At 43.4% G+C, this 19,177-nt stretch overlaps 1 protein-coding gene across 7 annotated transcripts in view; it reads left to right on the top strand.

Moving 5' to 3' along the window:
• PPP3CB (protein phosphatase 3 catalytic subunit beta) overlaps positions 1-19,177 on the top strand; it is a 1,778,441-nt gene that overhangs the window by 499,818 nt on the left and 1,259,446 nt on the right. For all 7 annotated transcript variants that reach the window (XM_044056087.1, XM_044056085.1, XM_044056086.1 and 4 more), the window contains exon 3: positions 10,168-10,292. In XM_044056087.1, the coding sequence (XP_043912022.1) occupies positions 10,168-10,292 (125 nt within the window). The remainder of the gene's footprint in view (positions 1-10,167; positions 10,293-19,177) is intronic.

The following is a 19,177-nucleotide window of genomic DNA, read 5'->3' as shown; positions in this document are numbered from 1 at the left end:
AAGGCTCATATACTTAACAAAAGCAGAAGGTTACAGACATACATCTCAACTGTCCAGATTTTTGCAGAATGTCCAGATTTTTGACTTGTGTTTTTGGTCTCTTCTTTGTAAAATTTGTGGTTTTCTGGTAAATCACTGGAGATTGAAAGCACTAAATAATGACATACATCTGAGTTTCATACTTCATATCTTTCAGAAAATGCATGCCAACAAAAGTCCTGTTCTAGCAACTTTCTAAGTTTATAGGGGTAATATTTAAAATCTGTCCTAATTTGTGGGCCTTTGTCTCCCCATTATTTTAGATTTGTCCAGATTTCTTGCACTAACAGGTTGAGAGGTATGGTTACAGATCAAAGTGAAAAGGCATGATGATGATGAAAAAGTAGGGTTGAGGACATCAAATGATAAGGAGAGAGTAGGATTTTGGATGTAGGCTCTTAAGGAGAATAATGTGCAGCTGTACCCCATAAGAACAAGTGCTGGGCATACCCTAGAAACAAACCCACATGGTGAAACCATAATATCAAAAAGCTTTAGAAATAAAAGTACAAGAATTTTGACAAAAAGAATAATAATTCCAAGAATGTTAGAGTTCTTGTCACTGAAATAACTCAGGAATTTAATAAAATCCACCAAAGCCAAGTTTGAGACTGTAATAGCTACCTAAACCATAGACGGTCACAAGGCATTTTTCAGTTTTGTTCATAATCTCAAAAGCATAACTTAGCAATGCGCTGAGCTGATGTGAATGATGTTGCCTACATTGAGGCTGTAGATGTAGTGATGCTACTGGCCGACAAATTTAGCTGTAACATTTCTCCACTTTTCCCTCCATTGGCTCTTAAAATGTATCTAAAACTGGCTTGCTTCCAACTGTCACACTAAACCAAATCCTAAAAGTGCTTTCAAAATTGAAAAATACTGCATTGATGGGTCTTGAGAATGTATCTGGATGCATCTTAAATAACATGAAGCATGATATAGCCACACTCCTAACAACACTGTTCAGTCTCAGCCTTCAAACAGGTTTTGTATCAAGCAAATGCAAAACAGCTGCAGTCATTCCCCTGCATAAGGGAGGACCTGCCACAGCAGACCTAGGTAATTACAGACCCATACATCTGACTACCCTCATATGCAAAGCTATGGAAGTACTTATGGAACTAATCAATCAGGCTGCAAGGAATCTCCAAACATTGGAACCATCTCCATTTGGATTTGTCAGGGGTAGGTCATGCTTATTCATCCTGGTGGATTTTTTTTTTAAAAGATTACCACCAAAGCAATGGATGAAGACAAACTGGTACGTACTGCACACCTCTACCTAGACAAAGCGTTTGACACAATTCCCCACTCAGACATAGTAGAAAAACTAAATAAACTTGCACTAAACCCCAGTATCACCTGTTGTATTGCTAGCTGTCTCACAGATAAAAAGCAGCAAATCAAAATATAGGAAGTTACCGCTGTGAAGAGACCAGTCACCAGTGGTGTCCCCCAAGGTTCCGTGCTGGGACCTCTCCTGTTTAGCATCTACTTTTCAGAAGGAAATGCAAATGCCAAAAAGCTCTGGCTGACTAAGTTTGCGAATAACTGCATGCTGGGAGCAGTCATTAAATCCCAAAATGACTTTGCAATCCTGTGGGAAGATTTGTCCCAAATAAATAACTCGTGCCCAAGTCTTGGACTAATACTAAATGCCAAAAAATACATTATTATATCCTTCGGGAAGTCATCTACCCCTGGGAACTACCACATTAACAATATACCCCTGATAGTTGACCCAGTTGTTTAGGATTTGGGAACTTATGTGGACAGTGACCTAACTTTTGGCAAAGCATGTGTCTGTTGTCGTAAAGAAGTTCTTCTATATTGCACAGCTTATAAACAAAGGGATTGTAGGGACGTCATTAGGCCAGTCATTGAGTCAGCTCTTATTAGGCCAGTACTGGAATATATTGCCCCCTTTGGCATGTATCTGTCCAGGCAAATGCAATAATTGGAATGCTCACAGAAATACCTTACTAAAGGGATAGAAGGCTTAAACAACGTGTCTTACATGGACTGGCTGAAAGCCTTGTCACTATACTGTGTATCCTACAGACTAATAAGAGGTGATCATTGTCTGCTGTACAAGACATCCTTTGACCCAATCCTGATGGAGTTACTGCACACCAGCAAATTAAATGGCATCAAAAGTACTTGATCTAGGGATATAAATCACTTCTACAACGTCAATAAAATGGTTTGGAGGGACAGGTATATCTCACAGAGGATACTGCTGCTCTGGATCAGTCTCTCCATTTGCATAAAACAAAGTTCATCCCTGTCCATGTTCAAGTACAACATGGATCTGTGGATGGGAAGCAGAAAATTTACCCCAGGCTGCCCCATATGCTATAATGGACAAAGGCAGCTCCTAAATGCTGTAACCCATGCATGTGTCCCCTCAAATTATTAATTGTATGATCCCAGTTATTCTCATCGTGGGTAATATAATTATCGACAATGGGAGTAAGATCACTGTCAAACCAAATGGGATAGGTTAATTTTAGCACAAAATGGGAAATTGTCTAGGCGTAAAATGGCCCTCAAGGGCAGCCAGTTTAGTACTTACCTATGAATAACAACGATACAGAATGTTATATTTATGAAGTAAAAGAAAGTATTCTAAGTATATAGTAAGTCAATGGAGAAAGGAAATTTTACCAATAGGGATGACTACAAATAGAGGCATACAAAATAGGCAGCAGGGGGCTGGAATTTATGGGAGAAAATTAGCAAAGGACCCAAGGTATTGGGAGCACAACAATGGGGGGTAAAAGTGGTATGAGGCTAAGCGATAGTTTGAACTGTAAGTTATACACTACCTTCCCTACCAGGTTTTTGTAGGCAAAGAGGGGAGTATTATGAAAAACTGCGCTGGTTGAGTTTTTAGTTGTCTAGAGCAATAGCTGCTGTTAAAAAGGCCTAATTAGTAGGCCATGTGAGATATTGCATGATAACTATAAAAATCAATCAAAAGACATTCAAAAAGATTGAAGAGAAAATGGAAAGGCAGTACACAGCAGAACTTAGGGATGACATCGCTGTGGCTCCCAAGTATGCAGTAAAGTCCAGAAGGTTTTAGATTTTTGCAATGAAGTATGTGTACAGGTATTGGTATACTCCAAGCATACCTGTTTTTCCTCAGGTAGATAGTTGTAGGTGTGATGGTAAAGAAAGAGGTAACTGGGAACATATTTTTTGGGGGGGGGGTGTAATAAGTTGGCAAATTTAAAAAATTCTGTACAGAGTACTTTGCCAGAAATATTGGTGGACCAAATGCTTACAACTAAGGAAATGCATTGTTAGAGCTGAATTATAGGATTGTGAATTGTCTAGACCTAGTAATACCTTGATAAGTTTGATGTGATTGGCTATCAAAGCAGTTCCTAGAAAATGGAAATCAAATTTTAAGTGATTCATTACTGAAATATCGAATGTTGTAAAGTTGATAAAATAATTTCAGGTGGGATCTTTAGAAAAGGGAAGGAGCAAGTTACATGTAAAGAAATGGAATTTGTAGGAGCAATTCATGCAGAATAATGTTCAGGGAAGGAGTGAAATGTTAAGTTAATGCAGGACTTGTGCAGTTTATGTAATGTTAGAGTGAATGATAATTGTTCAAAAAAGAAAACAAATATTTATGTAAATTGCAAGAAACTAATGAAAATGTTTACAATTTTTTTCTGTAACTATATGCATACCCTTGTCATTGTTAAAAATGTGTGAATTAATAAAGGTGTTTAAAAATCCTTATTTGTTAATAGATAAATAACCAAGTACAATTAAGTCAACACTGAATTTTTGTGTTAGTCTTGCACATATGCTGGCATTTGAAGGAATGTAGGCATGAGACCAGTGCTGCCTTCACAGGGACTGAGGTACTGCTGCTGGAGGTTTAGTAGGAATGAAGGCATGTAAGGTGATTGATCATTGTAACATAAATGATAAGGTTTGATTTCATTCATTGAAGATGTACTTTTATGCTAGACAAACTTATACTACCCCTTACCTTGTCTCTCAGCCTCTTCCCATGTTTTTCTTCAGAACTGAATAACATACCACTGAAATAACTTGTATTAAAATTAACATTTAAGCTTAAGTTATAATTTCACTCTGTTCTGTTCATGTGAAGTTGGCCAACCTAATGTATGTAACACCTTTTTCTGCATGTTGGTGTCTGTGACTGATGAATGCACAGTTGTTTGCAAGTTCCCAGTTTAGAATTAGATTCTGCTCTTCAGACTTTTGTTCACTGATGTTTCTCATCAGAATAGTAGCATAATTTCCTTTGATGTAGTGATCGGATGTTGTCATTGTCATTTTCATTAAATACCTATGAGTCTCAGTTCTGACCCTCGGAACCGACCGGCCACTCTTCCAAGCTTGAGATTCCAGACTTGAGCTCTTCCCTTTTACCCATAATGCCCTCTCCCCCACACACTACCACAGATCTTGTTTGCCGCGCGTTCGTTCAGCAGCAAGGTTCCTGGGTTCTGAGCTATTCTGCAAAATTTTTCAACTTGTGAGTGTTGTGTTATAATTTTTTGTACTATTCTCGTTTTCTACCTCCCTACTCTATCTCTTTACCTTCAAGTAGTTTTTTTCTGCCTTTCCTTTCTTTCTTAATCGAGTTTTTCCACACCATCGTCTCCTTTCCCTCTTTATACTAAAAAAAAACAAGAAAAAAACCCTCTTTTTTTTGCCTGTTTCTCTTCTTTCCCTTCTCCTGAGGAATCAGTCCTGTGGGAGGCTCTCGATCCAGCCCGTCTACTACCTGGGTGTCTCCCCCTGCCAACCCACTAATCGAGCTAGTTTCAGCTAGGATGTGGAAAGAGCCAGATACGGTAGAGTTGATCCCCAAGCAGGCAGACAAGATTTTGAATGCCCCTTCAGACAAGAATTTTTGGATCAAGGGTATCCCAGTAGATGCTATGGTTGTCATGGCAGCTACCAAGAAGGAGCTCGCACAAGAGAGAACTCTTCTGTCCACCCTCCCAACAGAGAATTGTGATCACTGGACAGATCTAGGAAAAGGGTGTATGCCTCTTCCATGTTTAACTTGAGAGCATTAAACTACCTATTACATTTCACGAGGCTACAAAGGGATCTGGTGAAGGAACTTTGTAGCTTGTCCCCTGGGCCTGTATCTACGGAGGAACAAAAGACCTTTTCCTCCAGACTGACCGCCCTTCAATCACTGGCTAATGCATCCTTGAGGCTGATATCCTACTCTGAAGAGGGTACCTCAAGGGTGGCTGGTTCTGACATTGCCATAAGGCTCCATTCCTGGATGAGGCTATGTGACTTTGTTGGAGCCCTTCAAACAGTCCTTTATCAATGCCCCCTTTGATGGCGCCACCTTGTTTGGGCCTACAGTTCGTGACACACTCTTTCACATGAAAAAGGACAGAAAGACGCTGTCTGCCATTGGGATCTGTTTTCCTACCCCACAAGGTCCTTTTCCAGGAACCAACATGGGAATAAAAAGACATGGTTTCATAAGTTGCAGAGTCCTTTTCAAGATGTGTGGGGAGATTTTTCCCCCCGGGTCAGAGGGGGGGAACAGTCAGAATGAAAGGCGCTGCTCACGTAGCTGAGGGGATCTGCAAAACCAAGGGTCACAAAAAACTTTCCTGGACAGATCTTTCCATTGCTTCTGAATGGTTGCCCAGCTGCCTTCCTTGGGATGCAGTCGGGGGTGCTTCTTCCTGCACTTAGCCTGGAAGGTCATCACAGATGATTGTTGGGTGCTAAGGATCGTACCCAGAGGATACTACATTCCATTTTTAGAAACTCCCAAACAAAGAAATTGCCACCCCGATGTTCCACCCAGTCAGAGGGAGAATGTGGCCTTAGAAATCGAAAAACTACTAAGCAAAAGAGTCATCCAAATGCCCCCCCCCCAGTCAAGTCGGATTGGGTGTTTACTCCAGGTTCTTTTTAGTGCCCAAAAAAACAGGGGACTTATGGTCAATTCTGGACTTGATCACCTTGAACAAGTCGGTGAAGCACACCAAGTTCATGATCGTCATAATTCAGTCCATCATACCTCTTCTGAAGATGAATGATTGGATGTGCTCTGTAGACCTGAAGGATGCGTACTACCACATAAAGATGGACAGGCAGTGTCTATGTTTCAGACTGTGAGCCAGTCACTACCAATTCAGATCACTCCCGTTTGGCCTCACTACTGCCTCCAGGTGTTCACCAAATGTTTGCCAATGGTGGCAGCGAACCTCAGGCTGCAAGGTTTCCAGATTTTTCCTTATCTGGACGACTGGCTTCTGACTGCGTCAACCAAGCATCTACTGATCCAGGCAAGGGATTATATTTTACATGTGGCCCCTCTCCAAGGAGTCACAATCAGTATACAGAAATGTCAGCTACAACCAGTTCAGGTTATAGAGTTTATTGGAGCGCATCTGAACAGAAGAGTATCACAAGCCATTGGAGCGCATCTGAACAGAAGAGTATCACAAGCCATTGTAACTACGAAGAGGACTACAAATTTAAGACTTCAGGTCAGGCAGATTCTGGCCGTCCTACCTCCTCCGGCCAATTTGATTCTCAGAGCATTGGGTCTTATGGCTGCCACTATAACTCTTTTACTTACTGCGTGCCTACACATGTGGATCCTGCAATGGACGTTAGTGGTCTGTTCACAGGAATCCCTTGAGTTTCCCCATCAAGCTGTCTCGAGTATGCAAGGATTCTCTGCTTTGGTCCCTTCACTCTGCAGACGTTTCTCAAGGACGGCCATTCATCCTTCCTCTCCCAAATGCCACTGTGACCATGGACGCCTCCCAGATGGGGTGGAGGTGTGGGGCATTGTCTGGGTCAGACAGTTCAAGGCTTGTGGATGCCTCAGGAGACCCGACTTGTATATCAATGTACTGGAGATGAGGGTGCTTCTTCTAGCTTTGCAAGATCTTCACAGCCTTCTACCTCCTGATACAAACAGACAATATGTCTGGTACATTAAGAAACGGGGGAACCAGGTTTTACCCCCTCTTGTCGAAAAGCAGTGGGATTGTTGCAATGGGCGATCTCTACCAACTGCTTTCTGATAGCAGCACACATTCCAGGAGAGTCCAACATATTAGCAGACAGACTCAGCCGAGTGTTATTCATGCCTCATGAGTGGTCTTTAAATCAGTCCACAGCAAATTTGATTTTTCGAAAATGGGGGTCAGTCTTGCTGTGATTTGTTTGCATCCCCTCTCAACAACAAATGCAGCAGGTACTTTACCTTGATCTTTCCTCGAGGACAGTCACCCAGAGATGTTCCAGTCCATGCTTGGCCTCTGGGTCTTCTCTAGACCTTCCCTCCTCTGAAATTAATTCCCAAGTTTTTACAGAAGGCTGTCCGGTTGAAGAGCAGGGTAATCCTCATTGCCTCCTCCTGGCTCTGACAAACCTGGTTCACCTTTCTTTGGTCTCACTTGATATGCCCACCGTTAAGATTGAAGCCGATTCTGGACCTTCTTTCCCATCTGTCAGGACATCCCCACCCAGACCTTCAGGGTTTATAGCTAACCGCGTGGTTTCTCCAGTTCTGATGATGGCAAGATGTCCCAGGCTTTCTTCCTCTGTCAAGGGAATTCTGATTTCATCCCTTAGGTCTTCAGCCCACAGGATTTATAAAAGTAAATGGAAAAGGTTCTCCATTTGGGTGCAGCAGAAGCAGGTAGACCCCTTTTCGGCTCCTATTGAGGTTGTTTTGGACTTTTTTTGCATCCTTCTTCCATGATGGTGCTAGCTACTCTACTATTAAGGTCTAGCTCACAGTTATTTCCAATTTTCATTTAGGCCTAGACTCTTTACCCCTAGCATCTTCAAAACTTTGTAAAGCCTTCCTTATAGGCACATTTTTACTTTGCCCACTGTTCAAAGACCCTACCCCTCCGTGGGATCTGCTTATGGTTTTGGTTGGTTCTTCCTCTCTTTGAGTCAGCGTCTACTATTGACTTTAAATTTCTGTCTTGGAAGACCCTTTTTTATAGTGGCTATAACCTCTGCGAAAAGAGTATCCATACTTCAAGCTCTTTCCTGTAAATTCATGTACTTAATTTTTCACAAAGATAGGGTAACTTTACGTACAAACCCATCCTTTTTGTGCAAGGTAGCCATGTAGGGGAGCATTAATCAGTCCATCAATCTTCCTTTCTTTTTTCCTAATTATCCGAATAAAGGGGAGTACATCTTTCATTTGCTGGACGTACATAGGCAGTTACGTTTCTACTTAGAACCAAATCCTTCAGGAAATCTGAGCAGTTTGTATCCTTTGCTAAGGGAAAGAAGGGAAAATCCGTTATAAATTTTACTCTGTCTAGATGGTTGAGAAATTGTTTCCTTTGTATACTCAGCCAGAAACATACCCCTTGCCAGGCCTTGTTAAAGCTCATTCTACAAAGTCTATGGCAACTTCTCAAGCCTTTATTTCCAGGGTTTCGATTGAAGGTATTTGTGCTGCAGCTATGTGGTCAAATCCTCATACTTCTGTCTTTCATTATAAGTTCGATATTATATCCAGAAGCAGGAGTGCCTTTGGCTCTGCCGTAGTCTGGAATATCCTTCCATGAGAGCTACCTAGGGTTTTTTGGTAGCTGAGGACTGTCCCACAGGTCAATGAAAATGAAGATGACAACATCAGATAAAGAAGTTATGTCTTACCATAACATTCCATCTGTGTTGTCCATCTTCATTTTCAGTAGCCATTCCCGTGTCTATATTAAATCAGGGAATGCTAATTTATCAACCCCATGTAAGCAAAAGCTTACAATCCCGAACACTCGGAACAGCGATTTTTTTTTCCCCCAGGGAAAAAAATCGCTGTTCCACAAAAATAAAAATAAAAACTTCAAAACATTACATAAAGTGGGCCCCCTCCCCCACAACCCCTCTACTTAATATACCAACTCCGAGATCACACTACAGTGACAAAACGGCAAAATAACAGAGGCAGCCAAGTGATTTCTTTCCCAGGGAAAGAGATAGCTTATATGCTGTTTTGCTGTTTCGTGCTTTCAAGTTCGATCAAGATGCATTTGAAGGATAGCATCTTCAGTTATATAATAGGAACCCACCATGCCTCCCTCCTTCCCCCTTCCAGTCTTTGGGAGACCTGGTGGAACTTTCAGAGGAACCTCTGTCTGGGTTGAGCTCCTGATTTCTTTTCTCTTGGTCTTGGATGATTGTCTTAGACATTTTTGGTCTTTATGCTTTGGGCAAACTCAATCTGAGGTAGTGTGGAGGAGTGGGGGATTATGGGTAGAAGGGAGGAGCTCAAGTCTGGAATCTCAAGCTTGAAGAAGGCCAGTTGGTTTCAAGGGTCAGAACAGAGACTCACAGGTTAATGAAAATGAAGATGGGCAACACAGATGGAACGTTATGTTAAGACATAACTTATTTTTTAATGAAATGTGTAGTACTTTATTGTAGTCCTTGCTTAGGAAATCACTTTTCCTGCATTTACAGCTGAATCGCATTGTAACTTGAACAGTATTGTAAACCATGAAGTGCATGTTAAATTAAAATGAAGATAAGGTGTATCCTAGTAACATATTAAAGGTGAGTAGATCAACTTTCAATTTGCATCTTAAAGTAAACACTTGATTTTTTATTAAGTCATTTATGTTTTTTTGCCCATTAGTATGGTGGCATTGGTTTTGGAAAAGTATTCAAGAAATTAGCAGATGCTGACATAAGCTTTTTCCCCCTAAAGATTGGTTTATCTCCATTGGTAATTACTTTTAAGAGACTGCTTCTGTCCACTATTTTGAGTAAAGTACTGTATCACTCAATCAATAAAGAGAAGATGGAGGAGAGTTTGGGCTGCAGTGTATGGTGGCCAGAATTGCTGTATTGTGAAACACATGTCCGTGTTTGTTGGCTGTTGTTGAACAGAAAATGTCCAGTCTGCAGAGTTCACCAAATATGATTGCTGTAGGATGCGTTAGCCAGCTTATAATATATAGTGTATCGGAGTTAAAGTTGAATAAAAACTCAGAAGTATCAATGTATTTAATTTTTTATTTGTACTATGAACCGAATACAGGCAATGATCTTTAAGTATCTGCTTTCCTAATATGTTTTGCTTAATCTTTTTCTACATTGCAGTATGTGGTGACATTCATGGTCAGTTCTTCGACTTAATGAAGTTGTTTGAAGTTGGAGGATCACCAGCAAACACCAGATACCTCTTCCTTGGTGACTATGTAGACAGAGGTTATTTTAGCATAGAGGTAAGCTTATTTAAATTGTGGTTTACCTTAAGTTACAAGAATCATTTGAAAGGCTACTCATTACCTTCCAGTTAACAGAGCAAGTGTACTGTATGGAGAACCACATTGTGCATTGCCTACAATTTTTGTTGTATTATTGACTCAGACAGAAATATTGTGGCTAATACAGGTCCCTAGAGTGGGAATCTATGGTGGCCTTTATTTGTGAACCCCTGCATATAAGTGAGCTAATACCTGTTGTTTCTTTGGGGCCAAAAGTTTAGAAAGCTGTGGTCTATAGTCCTATGTACTACAGTACCACTGTTTTTGTTGTCATGTGTTATGATTTAGCACTGTCTGCCTCAACCAAAAATGAAGTCCGTATAGCATGTGCCATAAGACTGGTAGAAAACTCTTTTTTCCCTTTTGGGGCCATCCGACTCTTATATGGTAATAAATAGTTATGCTACTAGGGGTACCTGGTATAAGACTGTTGGTCCATGGGCTGATGGCCATTAGTCCTTAGTCAGCAGTCATTATTGAGGTTTCTTGTCTTTTTTGACTGTGAAAACGGCCATTCATTGTACATTTCATTACCAGTAGATTTGTACTTATTCTGTGCTTTTTAAGTCTTCTAGCCTCTTTATTAAGTTATGTAAGTGGCCCCGTTTTTCTTTTACTACTTGAACATACTTTACAGCTGTGAGTAGTTGTGAGTATTGAGTATTTAGGAATGCACACAGAAATTAAATATCCTGTATTCTACTGTTAACCAGCTTTATTTTGTAATCCATAAAATTGTCATCTTATTAAGCATGGCCTCACTGGAAGAGTATAATTTTTATTTTTGTAATTGAAATGTATTCTGTAATTTTATGCTGATGCTGCTAAATTTACACCTCTGCACATTTTTTTTAATTTATGTAGGTATTTGCATATGTCACACTCAGGATTCTCCTTTACTATAGTCTTCTAACAGACATTCAGCTAAGGTCTGCCATACCCAAGTGTTAGAGTGGAGCTCATTTACAGGACAGTTACAAGTGGCATCCAATGCCTAGTTCACCTAAACCAGATGTTCTTCATGTTTCATTGTTACAGTCTGACTGTTGAGGATTTCCTGCCGTGAAAGCCCTTGGCTGGCCCGACTACCAGAGAAAACTCTTTTCGTCTCCCAAACAACGTCAGTACGCTCCGGTATAAAGAGAGACAGCCTGCATCATCACTTCCGTCTTTTCTTGCCTCCGGAGCCCGAAGCAATGTACAAGTGCATTGGTTGGTCCACACCAGAGACAAGTTGTCATCGGAAAGATAAGTACCCTGTTGGGGAATTCTTTTCTTTTTCTTTTAACTCATGTCAGATAAAGTAAGTAATTGTCTCTGCTGTGGTAAACAATTCCCTCAAGAGATTTCCATACGTTTTATGTCACTTGTTTAGGCCCAGACCACAACGTCCTAAATTGCAGTTTCTGTGCTAGGTTTAGCGCTAGAACTATTAGGTGTAGGACCAAATTCATAACGGTTTTCTGAGACAAGATTCTGTACAATCGTGTCCGATAGTATCCACTGTTCGTTCTGAACTCGAATTTCCTAAGCACAAAAAAGTAAAAAAATCATCAGCTAAGGTCTTCAGTTGACAATCATTCACCATCTGAATCTCCAACTACACTTGTGATCTTTGAGGAAGGTGAAGTGCTTTTGCAGCCCCCTTTAACCTTTGATACAGCAACCCAAGCCTCTGTTGAAACCCATTCAGATTCCGACATACTTTCAACTTCTGCTGTACATACCTTCAACTCATCAGTTGCGTTCGAGACTGCTTAGCAGGCCGTAGCTTCTGACAAGTGTTTACTAACCAGCAACACAACAAGGCCTAGGCCTATGCCGTTGTACCTTCAACCCAGAAAGTCTGGCGCCAAGGCCTCAGATGCACCTAAGCCTAAGGCTCTATGGCTGCAGGCCCTCAGTTTCAGGGACCCCAGCAAGATTTGTTCAAACTGGCTGAAATTTTAATTAACATTGTAAAAGGTAGACAGACAACATGGGGCATTACCCCTGGAAATAAAAAAGGGATGCCCCTCCTGAATTTTTTCCAGACCCGTTACAATCAGAAGAATACTCTGATTTGGAGGAGTCTGGCTCAGAGGCAGGCCTCTCTTACACATCCTATGAGGAATCTGATTCAGAGGAAAATCTTTCTTCTGCTTCCCCAACTGAAGATCTCACTTTTGGAGAGACAGTCCATGCTACGAGGCAACATTTTTAGTGGGAGGCACAAGAATACCCTCAGGCCAAAAAGAGGGTTAGGGAGTTATTGGATCTCCCTGAACACAAACCTTTAGCTATTCCACCTATGTTGGAAGTGGTAGAGGATGTTTTCCAGGATGCCTCCTTGAATCCTGACTCTCTTCCCCATGGCCCTAGAAAACCAGACAGGTTCTGCAGGGTATAAACTTTCATAAATATATTTTCAAAAACCTCTCTTCTGACCCAGAAATGGGCACCCCAGGGCCTAAAGGGGCTAGAGCCAGTTCTTCCAAGAACCATTTCACTACAGAAAAAGAGAGTAGGGCCCTTAATAGGTTTTGAAGTAAAGTATATACTTCCACCATTCTGACTACAAGTGCCTTTAACTGTCAATTTGATATGATCAGGTAGCAGCAAACCATTCTTGACCAGCTTAAGCAAAGGATGTCAACCCTAGAGGATAAAAATCTTTCCAAAGAACTTTTAGAACTGTGCCATGCCAGTTTCCAGGCAGCTAGACATTCTCTGCACTGTGGGTATGATGCCATGGAGGCCTTATGTAGGGCTGCTGCCATTGGCTTAATTATCAGAAGACATGTTTGGCTTGGGGAACAATCTCTCTCTAATATTTGTTTGCCATTTGTTAACTGGGTTAGTCCAGCTGAGCCATGTGGCCCGTTTTCAGTGGAGACCTGAGGCGAAAAGCTGCAAGATACAGAATTTAACATAAGTATTACAATGCAGTAAAATATAATAAATTAACAATGTACATGTAGAGCGTCTTCTGCGTGCAGACATGCATGAATGGGCATACCTTCGTTGAAGGTTGTTCATCAGGGCTGGTAACTCGGCACGTAAAAATCAACTACCAGTCATTAGCGGACCGCAGTTCCACTGTGGCGACCCCTAACTGGGAAAAGCCGAAAGACACAACATGTAGAGAAATGAACAGAAATAGCAGAGCAGCATAGAATACAACAGCATTAAAGAAAATGTAGATGGAAGTAGTAGTGCAAAAAATCCATGAGTTTGCAAAATGAAGATCAACAGTTCCATTCAAATGTCATGCTCAAAACTCATTAAGAATAACAATGAAGAATATGATGAGGCAGAAGTTATATGAACGTATTCCTTCCATGGAAGCATCATGTAAAGGCTAGCCTGTTGGATGCACCCCTTAACAAGGACTGTTACCCCGAATGAAAGAGTTCTGTTAAGAACTCCAATCTTTCGTGGAAAGAGGCTGTGAAGGGATCTATGTTCCTGGCCTCTGCCCAACAAGAAAAACGTTTCCATTTGCTAGCATAAGTCCTTCTAGTGGCAGACTTATGGAAGGAGACAATAATGTCACGTACAGCTGGGGAAATGCTGGGAGGCCTGGCTAAGGTTGGAAGTGGAGCAACCAAGCTGTAAGCTGGAGTGTTTGAAGGGATTGATGCAGCCCTCCTGATTGATGGATCAGTAGGTCTGGAATCGGATCCAGAGTCCAGGGCTGCTCGAGAAGGTAACGGTGCAGGAACGGAAACCATATCTGTCGAGGCCAGTAGGGGGCAATGAGCATCATCTTGCAACCCAACGAAATTGCTTTCTGTAAGAGATTTGGTATCATGGGAAATGGAGGGAAGGCATAAAAAAGTCCCTGGGGCCAGTCGTGGACTAGAGCATCTCTGGGAGACTGACCTGGAAGCAGAAGAAGGGAGAAGTAGTTGCTGCATTTGGTGTTGAAGGGGGTGACAAAAAGGTCACAGCAAGGCTGTCCCCACTTGCAGAAGATCAGATCCACAACTACCTGACTCAGAGACCACTCGTGAGGCATGAGAATAGCTCTGCTGAGCCTGTCCGCTATGACGTTGGACATCCCAGGGATGTGCGTCACAATTAGAAATCGTTGGGAGGAAATCTCCCACTGCCAGAGTCCGAGCGCTTCTTGACATAGGGGGTAGGACCTGGTTCCGCCCTGCTTGTTGATGTACCACACCACTGACATGTTGTCCGATTGTATCGCAATGGTCCCAGAAGGGAGAGAGTCCTGAAGAGCTTGCAACACTAGGAGCACGGCTCTCATTTCTAAGATGTTTATATGCAGATGGTACTCGTGAGTCTGCCAAGTGCCTTGGACTGTCCTTCCCTGATAATACCCCACCCCCCACCCTATCAGGGAGGTGTCTGTGGTCACTGTAGCAACCGGAGAGGGCTGAATGAAGGGTCTGCCCTGAGTCACTAGAGGGGAGACCATCCACCAGGAAAGGTGTCTTTTGCATGCTTCTGTAATCATGATCATATGAGACATGGGAAGCTGTTGGAAGGACCACTGTGTGAATAGAAGCCACTGAAGGATTCTCACGTGAAAGCGGGCCAGCGGTATCAGAAGAATTGCCGCTGCCATAGAGCCTAGAGTTTGAAGGACATACCTGACTTTGTACCCTTTTGCATTGCATGAGGAATTAACTTGCTGGCGAATTGTGGACACCCTGTCCGAAGGTAGCTTTGCATACATGCTCCTTGTGTCTAAGTCTGCTCCTATATAAGTAATAGATTGACAGGGCAACAAGGCAGATTTTTCGAAATTTATAGTAATGCCTAGCTGTGAGCAAATTGAAATTGTATAGTCCCTGGCTTGAAGAAGTTGATGCCTGGTAGCTGGTAGTAGGAGTGAGGAGCCAGTCGTCTAGATATGGAAACACCTGGAATCTTTGACGCCTCAGGTGAGCCGTGACCACTGCCATGCATTTGCTGAACACCCTGGGTGCTGTGGTGAGACCAGAGCGCAGAGCTCTGAACTGGTAATGACATGTCTCCCAGCCAGAAGCGAAGGTACCTCCTGGAGCGTCTGTCCATCTTGATATGATAGTACGCATCCTGGAGATCTATGGAGCACATCCAATTGTCCTGACCAAGAAAGGGTAGAATGGACTGCAGCATGACCATCTGAAACTTTGTTCTTTGAACAGACTTGTTCAGTCTGCTGAGATCCAAAATAGGTCTCCAGTCCCCTGTCTTTTTTGGTACCAAAAAGAACCTTGAGTAAGTACCGGATCCGTGTTGGTCTGCCAGGACTTCCTGGGGATGACTCTTTTTTTCTAGCAGTTTTGAAACTTCTATAACTGCTTGGTCCCTCAGATTGGGTGGAACATCTGGGAGGGACTTGCGTGATGGTAAAGGGGGTTGAAAGAATGGGATTCTGTAACCTCCAGATATGATTGAATGTACCCATTTGTCTTGCGTTAGGTTTAGCCAGGCTTTTGGGTGCAATGAAAGTCTTCCCCCGATTGCCTTCAGAGCCAGACAGTTGGGCAACACTTCAGGGATGTTGGAAGGGCTTGTCAGAGAAAGATTCTCTGCTGCCCTGGTTCTGCGGACCCCCTCTGCCACGAGGGCGGCGTCTTTTGTTATTGTTATTTCCTCCTCTGCCCTTGGAAGAAAAATCACTATGTGTGTCAGGCGAAGCTCCCTGGGATTTCTGAAACCACATTTTCCCACTCTTCTGACCATTGGGGTATGGTCTGGAAGGAGTGGAAAAATGGACTCCCACAGCAGAGAGAGTCTTGCCTTCCTGCTCACACCTAGTGAGAGTGTCTTTCACCTGTGGTCCAAAAAGAAAGGAACCATCAAAGGGAGTGTTGGTGAATGACGCTGTAAAGGGTTCCGCAAAATTACACAGCCGCATCCATGCATGTCTCCGAAGTGCCACGCCTGTGCCTGCAGCCCTACTCGCACCATCGGCTGCATAGGAAATGAGACTCATGAAGGAGTTCACTACAGAGTTAAGGGTTGCCAGCTGAGAAGCCACTTTAGCCTGAGCCCCTTCAGCTGATGGATCCTGAAGGGTATCTCCGAGCTCTTTCAGGAGATCCCTCTGAAGCCTGGTGAAATGGCATAAGTAATTCAGTGACCTGATGGAGAAGGTCGCTGAAGCAAACATTCGCTTCCCATATCTGTCCATGGTCCTGGACTCCTTGTTAGGAGGATGGACAGAGGAAGAAGTTTCCGCTAACTCCTTTTTAGTGGCTGTTGCTACCACCATGGCATCCACAGGAACACCCTTAGTAAGGAACTGCCTGTCTGGGGGAGCAGTGATAAACTTGCTTGGTCTCCTCAGGGTTGGTTCCACTGTATCCGGGGCTGACCAAGCCCTTCGAGCCACCACTGACATTAGTGGATCGAAGGGCGGAGAAACCCAGGAGGTGGAAGGTCGGGAATCGAAAGCATCCAGGAATATGGATTCATCCTCAGTAGGGGCTAGGGTATTCCAGTTCCCCCTCTGCTTAAGCATCTCTGGGATGTCCGAGAAGGAAACATCTTCAGAGGGGGATCTGGGGGACCCTTCCGATTCATCCAAATCCGTATCCGAAATGACAGACTCGGGGGGTGTCAGTGTGCTTCCTCTTGCACTTCTTCTTCCAAGGGGGCTCCTCTGAATGATCAGGGGAGGCCTCGGAAGAAGAGGAAACACCCAATGGGGTGCCCTGAAGCGCTGGTTCCCTACGCTTGGGGTCTGGAGGAGGGAAAGAGGTTGACACAGGCACTACGGGGGATGGAGCCAGTGGGGTCGAAGGTGGAGCTGACTGGGAGGCCAGCACACTCCTCATGACATCGAAGGCATCCCTGCCATGATGCAGAGAAGGCTCTGGCTCCAAGGAGGCCGGAATCCTCCTCTGCACCGAGGGAGACGGCTCCGAGTCCGATGTAGGAGCAGAGCTCACCTGTGCCGATGCTCCGAGAGGGAGAGCAGGGTCGGACAAGGGTCCGATGCCACTCGCCCCCTCGGAGCTGACGAGGGAGTCTCGGCTCCCAGATCCCTCGATGGAAGGCACCATCGATGGGATCAGAGTCGTTGCCGGATCCGAAGGAGAAATCGTTATCAGAGCCAACGGTTCCATGACTCGAACCCCAATAAACTCCGGCTCCGAACTCAGTGGAGTCGGAGGAGGAACATCGATAGAAATGGACGGAGCCGACACCTGATGAGGAGGGCTGGACAACATTTTGGCCATTGCCTGCAACTTCAACAACCTACTGACCACTCTCTCCACATCGTGGTCCAAGAGCCTAGAGGACCGAAAAGAGTGTGAAGATCTGTGACTGCGGTCACTCTGCAAAAGGGGAGACCGAGGAGCCGAATGAATGGACTCTAGCGAAGGGGACCTCAGCCTTTTTTGGGTCCTTGACTGCTTCGAGGGTACTAATGGAGCCAACGAGGAAGCAGTCTCCTCTGTTCCAATCAGGACCAAAGAAGTAGTAGTAGGTAAGGCTTGGGCCAATGACGGCTCCGAGCTGGGAGCTGACGATTTGGCCGGTTTAGGGGATTTCACTGGCTGAGCTTTCGCCGGTGAATCCTGAGGCTTGAGAAGACCCCTCAAAATAAGTTTATTCTTGCGCTCCTGCAGAACTCTTGGGCTAAATGCATGGTAGATAGAACAAGAGTCCTGCAGGTGCACTGTGCCTAGGCAGTAGACGCAAGAAGTGTGCCCATCTGTAGAGAAATTTTCTAACAGCATGAGTCGCACTTCTTGAATCCCGACACTTTGGATTCTTTAGACATATCCAGCAAAAGAGAGAAATCACAACTCTAAACTACTTTGACCAACAGGCCAGACAGCACTAAGAACTAAAAACAGAACACTACCACAAAAAACACAATATAAGATAGATTTTTTTTTTTTTTTTTTTTTAAGACTAGGAAGCCTCTAACTCAAACGGCTTCCTAACCAAAAGACTAACATGCTACTACAGAGGGGGGGGGGGGGGACTCTCTAATTTAAACGAGTTCTAAGGGGAAAAACTACAATACTCTCAACACACTAAACTACATGTACTAGTTATCGCCTATAAAATAATAACAATTACAATACAAAAAACCCTAATCTGACAAAAAAAGGCAGATTAATAAAGTTATACAAGCCTGAAGCCAGTAACCAGGAACCTCGCAGCTGAAGCGGCAAACGAGATCTGGGTAGCTAGCGCTAGGCATCATGGGATAAGGGGTAGCCTCGAGCCAGTAAACAGCTCTCGAGCTATAGAAGATGGCCGAGTCGGAGCCGATGATTGGCTCTGATCCCAACCAACCAGCAAGAATGAAGGCGAGATTGACAACTTAACATCAATTGTGACTCTCTGTCTCTCTGCTACACCCTCCCATCCCCATCCCAAAACTAGGAGGAAGGCTGTCACTTTTCCATCAGAACTGGGCCCACATCACTTCATATCAGTGGGTTCTAGACAGTATTTCAAATGGTTAAAAACTCGCTTTCAAAGAGACTTTAAAATACGTTTACCTCGATGTACCTCAAAATCAAAAATCACAAGCTGTGGAACAAATTCAAATTCTGTGCTCCCAGAAAGTGGTGGAGCCAGTTCCGGAAGCACAAAAAGGGAAAAGAGTTTACTCAAGGCTTTTCCTAATCCCTAGATTAGGCTATTGGTGTCCCATACTGGACCTGTCCAACTTAATTCCGTTTCTCAAGGTACCAAAATTTAAAATACTGACCCGTCAAAAATCACTACCCATGATAACTCCTCAGGGCTTCATGGTCACAGTAGACCTAAAGGATGCCTGTTTGCACATTCCCATTCAAAAGTCACATAGAAGCTTTCTTCACTTCAGAATAAGCTCCAATTACTATATTCTTTTCAGCACTAACCTTTGTATTGCCTACTAC

Source organism: Protopterus annectens, chromosome 14.part0, assembly GCF_019279795.1.
Source record: "Protopterus annectens isolate FY-2018-M chromosome 14.part0, PAN1.0, whole genome shotgun sequence".
Lineage (NCBI taxonomy): Eukaryota > Metazoa > Chordata > Ceratodontiformes > Protopteridae > Protopterus > Protopterus annectens.
The sequence above is the reverse complement of the archived record's forward strand: the minus strand, read 5'-3'. Positions and strand labels throughout refer to the sequence as shown.